Below are 18,606 nucleotides of genomic sequence, written 5' to 3' on the forward strand. Positions count from 1 at the left end.
GTGCCTCTGAAATGGTGAGGTGGGTGGATGGAATTCTGATGATTACATTATGCCAAGCAGAGAGACAACCCATATGTCATCTCTTTTAGGGTTTGCTTGTGCCTGGATTTTTGACTCCTTTCTTGTCACGATACAAGTTTCCATCACTGCCATACCCAGGACAGCTCTTTCCTGTAACAATTAAACACATTGAGACACCTAATAAGGTATGTATTATACATTTTTATTTTACACTTATATCACCAGAGAACACAAAATACAGTAATTCATCCTGTGTGGTAATCTTTCAGAGAAACCTTTGTAGGTATGAAAGTTTGCATTTAATAAACATTCCATAGAAGAATAATTTGAGTGAAGTACATTCTTGATTTTTTTTTTTTCTTTTCTTTTCTTTAAGAAATGTTAACAAAAGTAGAACAAGATGGAAATTTCTCAGCCATTTGGGAATAGTGGGCCATATTAACGCTAGAGTTTTCTTGAAGAAAGTGCTTTTTACAATTGCAGATGGTTTACAGCACACTACTAGACTTTCTTATACTTCACGCCAGCCTGCAGTCTCACCTCTTCAAAATGGCGAGCCTTTCCCTTCCCGGTGCATCCTGGGAGGGGGGCAGAAGTGGGCATCCCTCTTGTCGGGGGACCCCGGCGATGGGAGGGAATGGGCATCCGTCCTTCGATTCGGGGTTTTTTTCTTTTTTTAAATTGGGGGGAGGGCATGGTTTGGGCTGTCAAGCCTTTCATGTCAGTGCCTGAGTCAATCAATGCTCAGGTACTGACCGGAAAGTAAGGCTACAACTTCAGACCCTGCCAGAAAATTTTGCCTGTTAATGTAACACAACAAGATTAGAGAATCACCCATATGAGTAGCCTAAGGTGTCTGGGCCAATCAGAGCCTTTGGCCCTTCCCGGTGCAACCTCTGCCGTTTTGAAGAGGCAGGCCTGCCGGCCAGGGGAGTAGGCATGCCTCCGGCCAGCTTTGTTGTAGAGATACAGAGAGTGGGGCGGAGGACCTTGGCAGTGGGAGGGAGTGGGCATCCCTCCTATTGGAGGGGGCTGTTGGGAGTGTCAGGGGGTTTTCGCTGGGGGTGGGGCTGGGGACCCCATCAGCAGGAGGGAGTGGGCATCCCTTCTGGCAGGAGTGTCGGGGTGCTGTAGGGGATGGGGCTGGGGACCCTGGCTGTGGGAGGAAGTGGACATCCCTCCTGTCAGGGGATGTCCACATTAAGTGGTGCCAACTGATTTGAAAACTGAGCTTGAGCATTAAGTGGTGTAAAATAATGCAACTGTGGCATAAAATGCCACTAGCTACACATCACTTGGAACTGGAAATTAAGAAAGAGATTTATAACTGCAATTTGTGAACCATTTATTTAGACTAAATTCTAGGAAAGTGCAGTACTGTATATTCACTTGTAATACAAGAAGGGAAGAGATGAGATTTTGGATTTACATATTTCACACCCTTTTCAGTTGTAACTCAAGCTGAGTTGCTACATTCAGGTATAAGTATCTTGCATCTCCAAAGAGCTTACAGTCTGTACTTGAGAAGGGTTTAAGTGCCTTACCCAAAATCACAAGTAGTCACAATGGGATTGGAAGCATGTTACTCAGGTTCTCAGTACTGCTCAAACCAATAGGCCGCTCCTTCACAATTAGAAAAACCGTAAACTACATATAATAAACAGTGACCAGTAATTAAAATACGTAAATAAAACATAAAATCCAATGTATAAAAAAATTTGATATGGAAAGGTGACTATTCAAATCTGAAATCCATGTCATAGCCGAAGATAGACTGAAATCTCAGCACTCCCTGTTGATATATGGCCAGTCCTATAGGCCTGCTCGTGGCCTTCTCTCTGCCAGATCTCTCCTTGTGATGCAACTTCCTGGTTTCAAAAATAGGAAGTTGCATCACAAGGAAAAGAGGCGGCCATGAACAAGCATATGAGATCAGCTGCATAAGGTAGCTAACCTGGTGGTGGGAGGGAGAGGTGCTGGGACCCACAAGAGAGGGGGAGCTGGAAGGAGAGAGATGCTGGACCTGCAGAAGGTGGGGGGGATGGAGCTGGAGGAAAACAGATGGTGAACCCACAGAAAGTGGGGGCTGGAGCTGGAAGGGAGATAGGTGCTGGATTTATGGGAGATGGTACTAGGGGAGGGGAGAGAAGTGCTGGACTCATGGGGGAGACTAGCGGAAAGGGAATGAGGTGCTGAATTTAGGGAGATGATGGGGAAATGGCGGGGAAATGATGGGTATCAGGGAGTATAGGGACACAAAGGGAGATGCTGAATGGGAATGTTATATGGACACAGGGGCAATGCCAAAAGTGAGAGGAGATATTGACAAAGAGGGAAGATGCTGGATTTTGGGAGCATAGGGACACAGAGGAGTGATGGCTTGGCACAGGGGGAGAGGATAGGAACCAGAGGGGTAGTGATGAATGCAGGGAAATGGACACACCGGAGATGCTGCATAAGGAAGTATAGGGTAGGCAGAGAAGGGAAAGATAGATATTCAGAGACACTAAATGGATAGTGAGCATGGAGAAAGAATAAATGTCTAATGTGCAAGAGACCTTGTCGAGTGATTTAAGAGAAGACAGAGGGAAACAGAAACCAAAGCCTGGGACATTTCATTTCATCTCATTCAGTCTGATGGGTCCAAGACAGAAGATAAGATCTTGGAAATCTTGAAGAGACCAAAGAGTTTCAACTGTCCGATCATCTGTTGTCTTGATGAATCCAAGCCGGCAAGCGAGGTCGGCTTCCATCTCAAGATGGATTCACATGGCCATATCTTCAGCATGTATCAGGAGTAGAAAGCAATCCCTGATTGCATTGAGCGCAGTTCACTAGGGGTGTGGCAGCTTCATGGGCAGAGTGTCGGGCAGTTCTTCCTGAAGAGATTTATAGGTTGGCGACATAGTCCACCCTCTATACTTTTAAAGAGTTTTACAGGATTGATGTAGCGGCTTGCCTGGACACAGCTTTTGGATCCTTAGTACTGGCAGCAGGCTCATCTGCTTAGGTACGTCCCATCCGTTTAAGACCTCTGCTCCCGTTGCATTGGAAAGAGATTTTCCTGTAGACGGGAGCAGAGGTCCTGAAGCCTTCCTGTCAGATGTTACTTCGCCTTCTTGCTGTTTCTGAAGAGTACTGTATTGTAGTGGACTGCCTGCCTCAGACAGGTATGTCTAACAGATGTATGCATTTCCCTATCAAGCAGGGTCACAGAATAATGCAACTTCTAACAAGAATGGTTAGGAAATCCGTAACTGTTAGTACAGGTTGCACTCAGATATGTGTCTTGTTTTATTCCATGTTGTGTTATGTTCAGAAGTTTAATTCAAGTGATTTATGCATGTTCCGTACAGTTCAGAACAGAGCTGTAATTTGGGAGTTTCCCCATATCCCTCTTTTCTGTGTATTCTTTCTAGGATTTTAGATTGCTTTGTTACAAACTGAGAGGCTTCTTCTGCAGATAAACTCATGGTTTGAGGGTGACTACCCATCCATTCAGAGAATGGAATTTCATCTGAAACAAATAAGTTTGATGGATAGTTACAAGTTTTGAAAAGAAATTTTAATCTGTCATTAAAATATTGTTTAATTTTTTTTGTCAGGTTTTTATTTGCTTTGACTCCAAGGATGCTGTTAACCAGTTTACAGATACAGATGATAGTGGTGTCAGCTGTGAATCTGATCCAGATGCCTTGGATCTAGACATGCGAAGATGCAATGAAAATATTGAGGCACTTCTTCCATTAACAGATTTTAGATCTGGTATTCTAACTTATTTATATTTAGCTGATTTTGTGTGACTTTCCACTTTGCCATATTAATGATCTGGATCCAACTAGAAATTCACACTGCAACTCTATCTTGTACACAATGCATGCATGCTCTTAGCTGAAAATAGCTAATTTTTTCTTTTCAAGATGTGACCAGTAGACAATCCAGATTTTCTACTAGATGTTTACAAATTACATATTTAGATATTTATTTTCCAGCTAATTAGGGGTTGCTTGAGGTTGTAGAGAATCGGTGTTTGTTTTTGCTTCACAGGTGCTATTCAATTTGACTTAAAAATATACCAAATACAAGGGGGGTGCTGATAAGTCTTCGGCTTTTCCTATTTCACCTAGCTTTAGACCAACAATACTTTCATCACATCTAACTGCCTGTTTCACAAAGCCGCGTGGCAACAGCCCCGAAGCCCTTTAAATCTCTATGGGCTTCGGGGCTGTTACCGTGCAGCAGCTGCTAGCACAGCTTTTTAAAACAGGCCCTAAGTTTGTTTTGTATGTGTCTGATCTAAATTTCATAATTGTAGCCTGATTAATTTTTTTGCAGATCTTAAGTGAAAATAGCGCAAAATGACGGAGATTTCACTGCAAGAGTGTGCCAAGTAATAGTAATAAGTTTTCCTAAAAGGGAACAAATTTACAATGATATGCCAGTTATGTTAGGGGATAAGTACCCTTTCTATTCCAGTCAGGAACTGGAGCACAGGACATTGGAGAACAGAAGACAAATAACTTTCTGGGAGACCAACTCAAATGACAATTTCAGAAAACATGGTTTCTATTAATTCCACGATCCTGGACGATCAAAGAATATCTGCCAAAAATATAGCAGAGACACTAGAGCTATCCCAAGAATGTGTAGGCCATATCATTCACAAGATTTTAGACATGAGAAAGCTCTCAGCTGAATGTGTTCCCAAATGTCTCTAATGCTGACCAGAGGTGTGATCGAGTGGTTGTTTCACAATCTCTTTTGGAACGATATCGACAGAATCCTGTGGGATTTTTTAGCCGTCTCATAACTATGGATAAAACGTGTGTGTGTGTATATATATATGTATGTGTGTGTGCATATATAGAGAGAGATAGATATAGATATATATAGAGAGAGAGATTGATATTATATGTGTGAGTGTGTACGTACGTTAGTGCTGCCTGATTCACGATTCGAATCGGTTCACTGATTCAAATCAGGTGAATCGATTCAAATCGGTTCGTTTTTGCTAAAAACCGGACTCACCGATTCAGCTGCAAGATGATTTTAACGCCGCCGGCCGCCAGACTCTACCCATCTAATGTAACTTCCGGTTTTGTGAAACCGGAAGTTACATCGGAAGAAATGAAAGTAGTGGGAGAGTCAATCGGCGAGCGAGCGGACCTCGTGCAGCAGACCTCGTCAGCAGCAAATACTATTTAGGGCTGGCTTTCCCTGCATTTCTCCTCTCTGCCCTGCGATTTAATATCCAGTCCAGTAAGTAAATGAATCGGAATGGGGGTTGGTGAGTCTTAGGGGCTGGGGATGGAAGCTGAAATCAGCAGGGGAGCTGGGGATGGAAGCTCAGAAACGGCAGGGGGGCTGGGGATGGAAGCTGAAATCGGCAGGGGGGCTGGGGATGGAAACTGAGAATCGGAATGGGGGCTTGTGAGTCTTGGGGCCTGGGGATGGAAGCTGAAATCGGCAGGGGGGCTGGTGAGTCTTGGGGGCTGGGGATGGAAGCTGAGAATCATTTCTGTAGGCTATCGGAAATTTGCTTAATTATCTACTCACACAGAAAAGCAGTAAAAGTCAATAGGTTCTCTGAGTGGGAACAACCTGTTTGATCTTGCACTCGTGTGATTGACCAATTGTATATCGCTGTTTAATTTATCATATTGATTAATTTGAGCACACGTAAGGTGTCCTATGATGGTGTGCAGCAGAGGGTGATTAACCTGTCCTTATTGTGTAAAGCGCTGGATAATTCTCTCCCAGGCCTTCTCTTGCTGAGGACACCCTGCTTCAGTATAATCATTTATATGATTTATCTTATAAACATTATTACATGGTCTTTTTCTCAAGTGCTGAGACATCAAGTTGTTCCCATTCGGAGAACCTATTGACTTTTACAGCGAATCGAATCGAAAAATCGATTCAACAGGGTGAATCGAACCGAAATATTTTTCTCTGAATCGGGCAGCACTAATGTAAGTATAAATAGATAGAGGTAGGTAGATATAGATATAATATCTGATTTTGACAGGATCCTGTGGGATTTTTGAGTTATCTCATAACTATGGATGAAACTTGTGTGTATGTGTATATGTGTATGTGTATATGTGTATGTGTGAGTGTGTATGTACATATAAATAGATATAGTAGGTAGATAGATATAGATATAATATCCAGAGACAAAAGAACAATCTAAAGATTAAACAGCAGTCCCTATGTCCCATGAAGTTCAAGACGCAGAAATCATCAAGCAATGTGTTGGCATCTGTCTTCTCAGACAAAGATTTTATCTTGTTTGTAGATTACCTGGAAAAGAGTGCAACCATCACAGCAAAGTACTGCGTTCCACTTTTCGACCAACTGAAGCAGCAACTAGTCTCCAAACATTGATGCAAGTTTTCCAGTTGAATCATGTTTATTCAGACAATGTTACTCCTCACAAGGTGGTCATTATACAACAGAAATTTGCAGATCTTCCTTTGAAATTCTGAAACACTGAGCCTACTTTCTTGTTTGGGACCCTTCTACCTCTTCTAATCTCAAGAAAAATCTCGAAGGAAGAAAAGTTTTCAAACACTGAAGATACCATATTAGCTGTGGATGAGTGGTTTGCAGCATAATCAAAATATTTTTTCTTGGATGGGTTAAAGTTAGAACAATGAAATCATAAGTACAGTGATACCTTGGATTACGAGCATAATCCGTTCCAGGAGCATGCTCATAATCCAAAATGCTCGTTTATCAAAGCGAGTTTCCCCATAGGAAATAATGGAAACTCGCTTTGATAGGTTCCCACCCTCCACCCCACCCCCCCCCGAGGCCAGCAGCACTGCTCCCCCCCTACGAGAACCGGCATTACTCCCCCCGAAGGCCCCCCCCCCTGCAAATCGGCACCCTCCCCCCATGATCTGGCCCTCCCCCTCCCCCCCCCCCGCTGCGACCTGAGGTCCCCCAACCCACCCGAACCCTCTTCTTACTTCAGTGTAGTTTCCGCACTGGCACCAACATGTCCTGCCGGTGCCCAAAGATCTGCTTCCTGTGCTGGGCCTTGTGCATGTGTGCATGTTCAAGGCTTGAGAGTTCACGTTCTCTCGAGGTACCACTGTATGTGGAGCTCAGTAGTGAATATGTAGAGTATTTTTTTCAATCTCGTAGCTTCTTGTTTTGGGAGTTTTTTCACAAAGTCAAGGGCTTATCAGCATCCCCCTTGTATATATGGTTGTGAAACTTAGATTTTTGTACCTTTTCTATGGAGACTTCTGAGTGTAGGATGCAACATAAGCCAAGGGAAAGGCAAGAGTATTATGGTTGTGATGATTTTTTCTGTATATATGTAATGAACACCTATTTTTAATATTTTTTTGCATCAAGGTTTATCAGTGTTTTCTGTTAAAACTAAAATCAGTCCTTATGTATATCCCTTCTGGAGACTCTGAATGATACCTTTGCAGAGGAAATATGAGTTTGAGTTAGTCTTGTGCTGTTTTACTTAAATAGCATAATTAATGTGATATGTAACTTATGCAGAGTTGCACAAAATATATACCGTAGATAATTTTTTCTTTATTTTATGAAAATATTAATTTAATATAGACATTTATATTCTGCTTTACCATAGTGGTTCAAAGGCAGATTACAAAAGATATTAATTAAAAAACTTCAATAACAAAGCCATCTTCATTTAGCACAGGGATCTCAAAGTCCCTCCTTGAGGGCTGCAATCCAGTCGGGTTTTCAGGATTTCCCCAATGAATATGCATTGAAAGCAGTGCATGCACATAGATCTCATGCATATTCATTGGGGAAATCCTGAAAACCCGACTGGATTGCGGCCCTCAAGGAGGGACTTTGAGACCCCTGATTTAGCACATTTTACCATCCAAAAGACTATACTAGTGGATATATTTAGAATAACCATATCCTTTTTTTTTTTTTTTCCAAATTCTTTATTCTTTTTCATCTTACAACAAGTGTACAATATTACATTGATTGAATCTTACACAACACTTGAATTCTTTTCTATTATCATCATAATTACACAAATTAAGCCCTACCCCCACCCTCCCTTTCCATAAATATTGTAAATCAAGCATATCATACATGAATTATATACAAAAATATTGATTAAACCAATATTATAACTATATATCCCCCCTTTCCCATTATTATAATTATACTTTTTGTGTAAAAATAACCATATCCTTAAAAGCTTAGAAGGCTTTATTAAAACACTAGTGTTTAAGCCCGTTACAATAACGGGTGCTAGAGTAGATGTCTGTATGTCTTTTTTTTTTGTTTTTTATTTGTCTCTCTCTCTCTCTCCCTGGACGCTGTCTGTCTGTCATTCTTTGTGTCTGTGTCTCTCCCTGGTCCCCTGTCTGTGTGTCTTTCTTTCTGTCTGTCTCCCTGGCCCCCCTGCTTGCCAAAGCAGCCTCCTTTCCCTCTCCCCCTGTTGTGCAATGCCTGCCTGCTTCTTGGCCCCCTTCTGTTCCCCCCCATGATTGCTCTCTGCCCCCAGAACAACCATCCCCCCAAAGCAGCCCCCTTTCCCTCCCCCCCTGGCCCCCAGTTGTGCTATGCCTGCCTGCTCTGTGGCCCCCTTATTTCCCCCCCCATGATTGCTTTCTGCCCCCATAACAACCATCCCCCCAAAGCAGCCCCCTTTCCCTCTCCCCCTGTTGTGCAATGTCTGCCTGCTCCGTGGCCCCCTTCTGTTCTCCCCCATAATTGCTGTCTGCCCACAGCACAACTCTCCTCCCAAAGCAGCCCCCTATCCCCCTGTTGTGCAATGCCTGTTTGTTCCATGGCCCCCTTCTATTCCTCCCCCCCCATGATTGTTTTCTGCCCCCAGCACAACCATCCCCCCAAATCAGCCCCCTTTGCCTCTCCCCCTGTTGTGCAATGCCTGCCTGCTTCGTGGCCCCCCTTCTGTTCCTCCCCCCTCCCTGATTGCTGTCTGCCCCAGCACACCCCTCCCCCCAAAGCAGCCCCCTTTCGCTCTCCCTCTGGCCCCCTGTTGTGCCATGCTTGCCTGCTCCGTGGCCCTTTTCTGTTCCCCCCATGATTGCTGTTGGCCCCCAGCACAACCATCCCCCCAAAGCAGCCCCCTTTGCCTCTCCCCCTGTTGTGCAATGGCTGTCTGCCCCCAGCACACCCCTCCCCCCAAAGCAGCCCCCTTTCGCTCTCCCTCTGGCCCCCTGTTGTGGCATGCCTGCCTGATCTGTGGCCCTTTTCTGTTCCCCCCATGATTGCTGTCGGCCCCCAGCACAACCATCCCCCCAAAGCAGCCCCCTTTGACTCTCCCCCTGTTGTGCAATGCCTGCCTGCCTGCTTCGTGCACTCAGCACAACCCTCCCACCAAAATAGCTCCCTTTTCTGCCTGCTCCATAGCCCTTTTTTGGCTTCCCCTCCCGTTCTCACCTCCGTCCATCCATCCATGGTTCCTGCCGCTCCTGTTCCTGTTCAAAGCGGCCTGATGAGGTTGCATGTTCCTTCTGACGCGATCACGTCAGAGGGAACGTGCTTCATGTGGAGAGCGGCCTGCGAGGTTCAATACAGCCGGCCGCGAACCTCATCAGGCCGCTTCAAACAGGAGCAGCAGCGGTTGGTGTGGGAGGGGGGAGTCGTCGAGCTGTGGAGGCGATCATTGGCTGGCTGCGGTCCCGGCTTGGAGAGGGCAGGGGTTGTCTGTCCAGCGTCTTCCGATTTGTGTTGCCGCCGCATCCGCACTCTTGTTGGCCAAGTAAAGCTGGGGAGTCGCGCATGCGCACTCCTGCAAGGCCACGGACCTACATGTCGGATCAGGGAAAACGGAATCACGCAGTTGAGTGCGCATGCGCGGCTAGCGTTTTATTTCAGATGCTTGGATCGGCTGTTCAGTCATGATTAGAGACCATTACAGAAATAGTCTGGGTCAACACAAAACATGCAGTTATTACACTTTTGGCGATGTCAGTGTTTCTTACAGTTTAATAAATAATATTTAAAAAAAAAAAAATCAGGCGTTTACAGTGTAGTGCTTTGAGTGATATCCAATCTGGATTTTGTTGCCAATATAATAAAATGACTGTTTTAAGTGCATAGATCAGTATGTACAGTATGTCTATTGTGTCTTGCCTCTGGTTTTGATCTAATTAATCCTGATCTTTTAATGCAATGTTGTAATGAGAGGGAGGGGTATGATATAGGATTAGCTTGGTTTATGCAGAAGTGAAAGGTACAGATTTCTGCTTGAATGGTTCTGAGTGCTTTTGCCATTTGTGGTGTACCACAGGGAACTTACTTATTCCCTTTGCTATTTAACATTGTTTTATGTCCATTTGCTTAGTAGGATTTCTCTATATTGAAAGTGTCCACATTTCTTCCCCTTCAAAGGGAAAGATGAACCCCTTATGGAGAACTTAAAAGTTTACAAATAATTGAACATTGGTTATGCTGTGCTAGGCTGGTTCTTAATATGGGTAAAACAGATCCTATTGGGATTGAGTTCATTGGTCTTTCATGGATGCAGTTTTGACCAAATTAGGCGTGGGCTCCCATTTTTGGGCCTAGATCTCATCATTCAACACTAAGCCATGGGCCTGTGTGCACATTAATGGGAGTAATTCTCAACAGTTTAGTTGAGCGGGAGGGATTCAACAGGGTTATCCTCTGTCTTTCCTGCTTTATGCACTGGTGATGGAACCATTGGTGTGTTCGTGCCGGCCTGAATGGGACTTCACATGGATGACAAATCCAAAATTGCGCTTTTTGCTGCTGATATATATTATCCCAGGACAAGCAGGCAGCATATTCCCACATGTGGGTAATGTCATCCACGGAGCCCAGTACAAACAGTGCTTAAACTTCTTTAGAAGTCTCGAGACCACCCATACCATACATGCTTGGCGGTGGCGAAGAGGGCGAATAGAATACTAGGAATGATTAAGAAGAGAATCACAAACAGATTGGAGAAGGTTATCATGCCTCTATACCGGGCCATGGTACACCCTCACCTGGAATACTGCATCCAGCACTGGTTGCCATACATGAAAAAGGACACAGTACTACTCAAAAGAGTCCAGAGAAGAGCAACTAAAATGGTTAAGGAGCTGGAGCAGTTGCCGTACAGCGAGAGATTAGAGAAACTGGGCCTCTTCTCCCTCAAAGAGGAGAATGAGAGGGGACATGAAAGAAACATTCAAGATACTGAAGGGAATAGATTTAGTAGATAAAGACAGGTTGTTCACCCTCTCCAAGGTAGGAAGAACGAGAGGGCACTCTCTAAAGTTGAAAGGGGATAGATTCCATTCAAATGTAAGGAAGTTCTTCACCCAGAGAATGGTGGAAAACTGGAACGCTCTTCCAGAGGTTGTTATAGGGGAAAATATCCTCCAGGGATTCTAGACAAGGTTGGACAAGTTCCTGCTGAACTGGAACGTACACAGATGTCAGCCTAGAGGCTTATGGGAAATTATATCAATCTGACCCTGGCATGGGAAGGCAGATAGACCCTTAGTGCAGGGAGACTGTGTTAAGTATCCCTGATATGTTTTTAGTTTCCCTGATTGAATCATGACTAGCTAAAAGGTGTTAATGTCTGATTAAGAGGGTGCTTAGGACAATGGTGCACAGATCAAGCCAGAGACTTAATCCCATCACCATGCTTGCAGATGTCACACTCTCCTTTGTCAATTAAATGGACCATTGTCTCAAACAGTTTGCAAGTTCTAAACAGAAAGATACTGGGAGATACAATATTTTCTCTAGTCAGAATAAGATGCCAAGGTATAAATGCCTGCTCTCTGCTCTATCAATCTATCTCTTTTTCTATGGAGCTATCAATCTCTCTCTTTTTCTATCAAGCTATCAAGAGAGGGGTCTTGGTCCTCTCTCTCTCTTTCTATCTAGCTATCTCTTGGCTCTTGGCTTGGCACTCTGGTTCTCTCTTGAGCTCTCTCTATCTCTCTGTCTATCCTTCTCTTTATCTATGGAACACGAAACATCACCCCATCCCCCTTTCTCTTTCTCTCTGCCTTTCCCTGCAACTTCATGCTTCCTTCTGGACTCTGTAAGGCAGTGAGACTGCTTTGCTCTCTGCTTAAGTGTAATGCTCTCTGCTTAAGTGTAATGCTCTCTGCTTAATTGTAATGCTTATAAATATTACTTTTCTGTAAGACTATTTCTATAATATATATTCTTTATGCAAACACCTCTGGCTATGCCTTCTTTATTCTACTTTCTGGTGAGTCATCGGTGAGGGAACTGAACCTGGGACCAGCGTTTGTCAGGAGGCCTTTCACTTAACCCCTCCAACCTAACATTGTGGGGGTGCGACCATCCTTACATTTTATTAAACTGACATTAGGTAGGGTTGATCTCAGTTATGGCTCTGGTCTTTGACCTGGGGGTCGCCTTAGGAGCGGACTTCTGAGCGCGATGGACCACTGGTCTGACCCAGCAGTGGCAATTCTTATGTTCTTATGTGCGAACGTTTTCCTGCCCGAAGGCTCGCGGGACCATCCATTCTTAATGTAATCAGTGTTGCATAAAACATTGAGTGATTGATAAAGAAAGCTTGTGTACCAATATAAAGGTAGGTTTAGATGGTTTGATAGGGAAGAATAAGTCTTCTGTGAAACTGAAGATAAAACTGAGTAGGAAGATATGAATTTCTGATAAAAGTAGTTTTCAGTGCAATAAATAATACATACTAGACCAGGGGTGCCCACACTTTTTGTGCATGCGAGCTACTTTTAAAATGGCCAAGTCAAAATGATCTACCAATAATAAAATTTTTAAAACACGAAGTACATTGAAAGCCTGAGATAATGTTAATTATCATTCATATTCAGGGTTTTTTTCAAAGAGGTCAAGGCAGATGTCACCTCAGTAACAGCCATAAAAAAATAGACAAATATATACCCCATCCCTTTGTACTAAACCGCAATAGCAGTTTTTAGTGTAGGGAGCTGCACTGAATGCCCTGCGATGCTCTTGACGCTCATAGGCTCCCTGCACTAAAAACTGCTATTGTGGTTTAGTAAAAGGGAGCCATAGTGCAAAATATAGACAGCAGATAAAAATTCTCAAAACGGACACAATTTTGATCACTAAATTGAAAATAAAATCATTTTTCCTACCTTTGTTGTCTGGTGATTTAATGAGTCTCTGGTTGCACTTTCTTCTTCTGACTGTGCATCCAATATTTCTTCCTTTCTTTCAGCCTCCTGTATGCTTCCTCTCCTCCAGACCTCATTCTCTCCCCCAACTTTTTCTTTCTCTCTCCAAGCTTCCTTTCTTTCTGTTTCCCTTCTTTCTTTGTCTCCCTGCCCCCCTTCTTTCTCTCTCCCTGCCTGCCTCCTTTCTTTCTCTCTCCCTGCCCTCCACCAAGCCACTAGGTTTGCCGCCACCACCATCGGGGAACAGGCCCCCAAGCCACCGCCGCCCCAAGCTCTCCCTGTAGAAGCGTCGCGCTGACCAGCATTCCGCTCCCTGATGTTAATTCTGACGTCGAAGAGGAAGTTTCGGGACACCCGGGCAGCGATTGGCTGGCCCAGAACTTCCTCTGGGAGAGGAATGCTGGTCGGTCCGACGTTTCTGCAGGGAGAGCTTGGGGCAGCGGTGGAGGACGTCGGGGAGAGGTAGGCTGATCGGCCCAGTAGATTGGGACAGCAACACACTTCTGTCACGGAGCCCGGATGGGCTCCGCGATTGACTCGCGTTGCCTTCCCGATCTACCAGTCGATCGCGATCGACGTATTGGGCACCCCTGTTCTAGACAATAGGGTTATTTCTCTATACTCGCATGCTTGTAAAATGAATCCACTCTGGATTTCACTCTGCCTCTGTAGTACTTCACTGATCGGTTTACCGCCCTCTATAGTCTTTCCTTCTGCAAACATGTCTGCAGCTGTGTATGTTCTGCTTGTCCCATTTTATTGTTTTAAATTCAATATAATGTCATCCCCTTTTTTGGTAATTTCACATTTGAAGAAATTTTGGAGCTCTGCCTGCTTGAGAATTCAGATCTTGGTCTATAGCTGACAGGCCGATCCCTTTATGGGTCCCTGTTAGCCAATCTGCATAGTTTTCCTTGGAGCTCAGGGCCATTCATGAAGTAGTCTCACTTTCTGTTAAGCATGGGTCAAGCACAGACTTAGGGGGCTCAGCTGTGTTCCACAGGATGCTTGCTGCGTTTTCGTGCCTCTGCCCGTCTTGGTGCATATCCAGTGGTCCACTGGGGTGGAGGCATAGTCAGACAGTGGAATCTGACTGGCAACCAGATCAACTTTGTGAGAGCATTCCCCGCATTGTGGCAGTGAGTTCTTCTACAGCTACTGAGCGAGAGAGCTGTAAGCAGGTGGAGTTCAGTGGATCAGATAATACTGAGTACAATGAGCTGACAGCTTGTGAGAGACATCGGGGAAAGTTTAAAGAGTAGGGTTTTATGAGTTTCTGCATGTTCCCCGGGTGATTGGATCCGGTTCCCACAGGCATTTCAAATGATTGTGGCACACTGGGGGAGTCCCCGCATCAATCTCATTGCCACTTCATGATACAGGAAGGTGCTTTACTTCTGTCGAAGTTCCGAGCCCAGAAGCAGATGGCTCGACACGCTGATGCAGTTCTGGCAGCAGGAGTTTTCTCCTATCTGTTTTTACTCCTGGGCCGTTGATCGATCATTTTTGGGTTTTCTTGGCTGTGTTATGCTGGTGGCTTCAGCTAATTTGCGCAGGTGTGTGAGTCACAGCCTTCGGACTGAGCGCTTCTTTGAACCCTTTCATGCAGGGTCCAATTATCATGCCAGTTCCTGGACTTTTGCTCTTCCGGCATGGCTCTTGAGCATGCAACCTTTGGGCATATGAGATGTTCTGCCCTTGTTGAGGCTCGTCTAAAAAGTCATCCAGGGGATCGGCTTATGCTACGGCAGTGTTTCTCAACACGCGGTACAAGGATATGCGGGCCGGGCTGCCTGTTGGGAGTACACGGCCTGGCCACTGCCAAGGATAACTCCCTGCCTCCTGCCGGGATCCCTGCTTACCCCCTGCTGAAGCTACCATCGTCGGGAATGCCTCTCTGCCTCCGTCTGCACGCCCGTTGCATCACCCCTGGAACTGACACGCTCTACCCCCCAGCAGCAACTTTGGGCCATGGCGCTTGCAGCAGCCGGCCCACAAGTTTTTCCCCCGACGTCAATTCTGATATCGGAGAGAAGGTTCTGGGCCAGCCAATTGTACAGAATGTTGTTTATTTTTATGCTTTATTAAAATAAGTTCAGTATAAAACTATTCGAGGCTTGTGCAAAGATTGAATCAGATGGTTTGTGGGGACGGGACAGAGTCGGGGACCAAACTTGTGGGGATAGGCACTGAGCTTGCGGGGATAGGGCAGGGTCAGAGACTGAGTTTGCAGGGACAGGACGGAGACGACAAATTTTTTCCCTGTGTCATTCTCTAATCCTGAGCTCCTAGAAAATTAGAGACACATACTAAATGCAGTCATATACTTATACTGAAAGGAACAGCAGAAATCGCATAATGTAAGTAGTAGATGTCACAGCATAGCAAGGTAGATCATGTGGGACTTGCACTCGGCTGGAGAGTAGTTGTAGATTGGGAATGTTTCCTGTCGACCCTAAGGGCACAGTATTCTTTCCAAAGTGCCTGTGATTTTTTGGAGTAAGAATCCAATTCGAACTGGGCTTGAAGACACATTTTAGAAGTACATAGCAGATATGTCGGAACCTCCTCAGACAACCAAAACTCCAAGGACTGCTTTTTTGCCCAACAAAATAGCATGTAAAACAAATTTTCAAACAGGAAAAGAAAGACCCTGTTGGGATAGATTTTGTATATCGGGCCTCATTAGATATGCTCTGTGCAAGATTTTGAATTGTGCTTCTTGTAAATGTATATCTCCATTAAAGTCGTTTCCAAGCTTAGACCAGACATATTTTATTTAAATAAGAACATAAGAATAGCTGTACTGGGTCAGACCAATGGTCTATCAAGCCCAGTAGCCTGTCCTCAGGGTGGCAAATCAAGATCACCAGTACCTGGCAAAAATCTAAACATTATTGGTTTTAAAAGAATTTCCTTGTAACTTTGAGCGTCCCCTAGTCTTTGTCATTTTTGACAGTGTGAAAAATCAATCCACTTGTACCTGTTCTACTGCACTCAGGATTTTGTAGACTTCAGTCATATCTCCCCTCAGTCGTCTCTTTTCCAAGCTGAAGAGCCCTAATCTTTTTAGGCTTTCCTCATACAAGAGGAGTTCCACCCCCTTTATCATCTTGATTGCTCTTCTTTGAACCTTTTCTAGTGCCACTATATCTTTCTTGAGATAAGGAGACCATTCATCATCTTTGTCCTTCACTATAATATTTTATGTATTGTAAGATAAATTAGAAAGATTGTCAAGTGATGTGTTTAATTGTATTGTTTCATTGTTTGTACACTTGATGTAAGATTGAAAATGAATAAAGAACTAAAAAAAAAAAAAAAAAAAGACTGACGTCCATAGGCGTCTGTGACCAAATACTACAATGATTCAGCTCTTTTCTTTCCAATCGATCATCTAAAGTTATCTTTAATGACACTGTTTCCAAACCTAATATTCTTAACTATGGTATTCCTCAAAGATCCATTCTATCTCCATTATTGTTCAACATTTTTCTGTCATCTCTACTAAGTCTATGTCAGTGTATAGGCTTCACCACCTTTACATACGCCGATGATATTCAACTTTCACACCCTCTAAATCAGGGATCTCAAAGTCCCTCCTTGAGGGCCGCAATCCAGTTGGGTTTTCAAGATTTCCCCAATGAATATGCATTGAAAGCAGTGCATGCACGTAGATCTCATGCATATTCATTGGGGAAATCCTGAAAACCCAACTGGATTGCGGCCCTCGAGACCCCTGCTCTAAATCCAGAAAATAAAGAGGAAATACTCGAGATTATAAAAAGCTTGAGGGTTAAACAATAGCTAAATTCCAACATGTTAGCTTTAAACGTCCAGAAAACAAAAGCTTTACTTTTTCCATGGAAAAAGGGAATAAGCTTTTAATGCCCCTTTTACCCTGGATAATATTCACTTGGATTTGGTAACTTCATTAAAAATACTGGGAGTCATCATTGATGATAAATTTTCCTATCATGAACACATAAGTAATACCGTCAAATCTTGCTTTTATAGACTGCGAATGATTCACTCGATTTCTAAGGGCTCCTTTTACGAAGCCGCGTTAGCGGTTTAACACATGTAATAGTGCACGCTAATTTTCTGGCTGCGCTAGCTGCTACCTCCTCCTCTTGTGCAGGTGGTAGTTTTTCAGCTAGCGTGGGGGTTAGCGCACGCTAAAAAGTTGCATGCAATAAAGCCGCTAACGCAGCATCGTAAAAGGAGCCCTAGGTTTCTGTAGCCAAAATCACTAAATATATTAATTCACTCTTCAATTATTGCAAAACTCGATTACTATAACTTTTTATTAATAAATATCTCGCAAAAAGAAAAGAAGCGCTTTCAGATAATTCAGAATACTGCCGTTAAACTCATAACAGTAAAAAATATGATCATTTCACTCCTTTTCTGATTAAATCTCACTGACTCCCAATTAACCATCGTATCACTTTTAAAATGTTACTCTTAGTATTTAAAACCCTTTCTACTAATGAACCTCAATTCATTAATAAATTACTTATCCCTTATAGCACTTCGCGTTCTCTCCGGTCCACTAATCAAAAGTGGTCCCCTCTTTGAAAGTTATTGGAACTTGACGACATAATATGTTTTCAGTGATGGCTCCGCAATTTTGGAACACCTTGCCTCACAGCATGTTAGAGAGGAAAATGATTTGAGTCGTTTTAAAAGTAACTTAAAGAGTTTCCTTTTTAAAGATGCTTTTAATCTTTAAATTATGCTCAAATTTCATATTAGTTTTCGTCTTGGTTTCCACTCTTCCCTCCCTAATGTTCTTTCCATTTATGGTTCTCCTATGTACTTTAAAGCATTGAATTGTAATTCTGTTCCTTTTTACCTTGTGTATTGATTGGTCTGTAAGTCTATTTGTCTAACCCATTATTTTAAATTTTAAATGGTATGTGGAAATATATGCTTATATTTTTTATTAATGTTGTATCTTGCTTATTAAAACTAAATAAGCGACTCATCAAACTAAAATAAAACTTGAAACTTTTGCTGTTGCCTGCTTAAAATGTATTATTTTTGGTAGCATTTCATAAATTTGGTTAAAGAAAAATGAAAATTTATATTTAAATAAAAATCAGCAGGCTTAGGCTTCTTTTACAAAGCTGTGGTAGAGGTTTCTACCACAGACCGGTGAGGTAAAAGCTCTGACGCTCAAAGGCATTCTATGAGAATAGGAATTTTATCTTGCCGGTCTGTGGTAGAAACCTCTACCTTGCTTTGTAAAAACCAGCGTTAATGAGTATAGTGTAGATACAATAATCACTAACAATATGTATTCATTGCTGCTGAATAGATAGATAGACTCAAATATAAACATATTATTGGGCTAAAAAATTACCCCAAAATGGGGGTCACTGTTGCTATTCAAATCAGCTGTCCCCCTCCCGGACCTTTTGCA

General features: G+C 43.4%; 1 protein-coding gene across 6 annotated transcripts in view; it reads left to right on the top strand.

Annotated features, from left to right (window-relative positions):
• The window catches only part of RNF17 (ring finger protein 17), a 510,797-nt gene that overhangs the window by 475,979 nt on the left and 16,212 nt on the right, over positions 1 to 18,606 (top strand). For all 6 annotated transcript variants that reach the window (XM_033948471.1, XM_033948470.1, XM_033948472.1 and 3 more), the window contains 2 exons: positions 90 to 206; positions 3,627 to 3,786. In XM_033948471.1, coding sequence (XP_033804362.1) covers positions 90 to 206; positions 3,627 to 3,786 — 277 coding nt within the window. The remainder of the gene's footprint in view (positions 1 to 89; positions 207 to 3,626; positions 3,787 to 18,606) is intronic.

This window comes from Geotrypetes seraphini, chromosome 6 (assembly GCF_902459505.1).
Source record: "Geotrypetes seraphini chromosome 6, aGeoSer1.1, whole genome shotgun sequence".
NCBI lineage: Eukaryota > Metazoa > Chordata > Amphibia > Gymnophiona > Dermophiidae > Geotrypetes > Geotrypetes seraphini.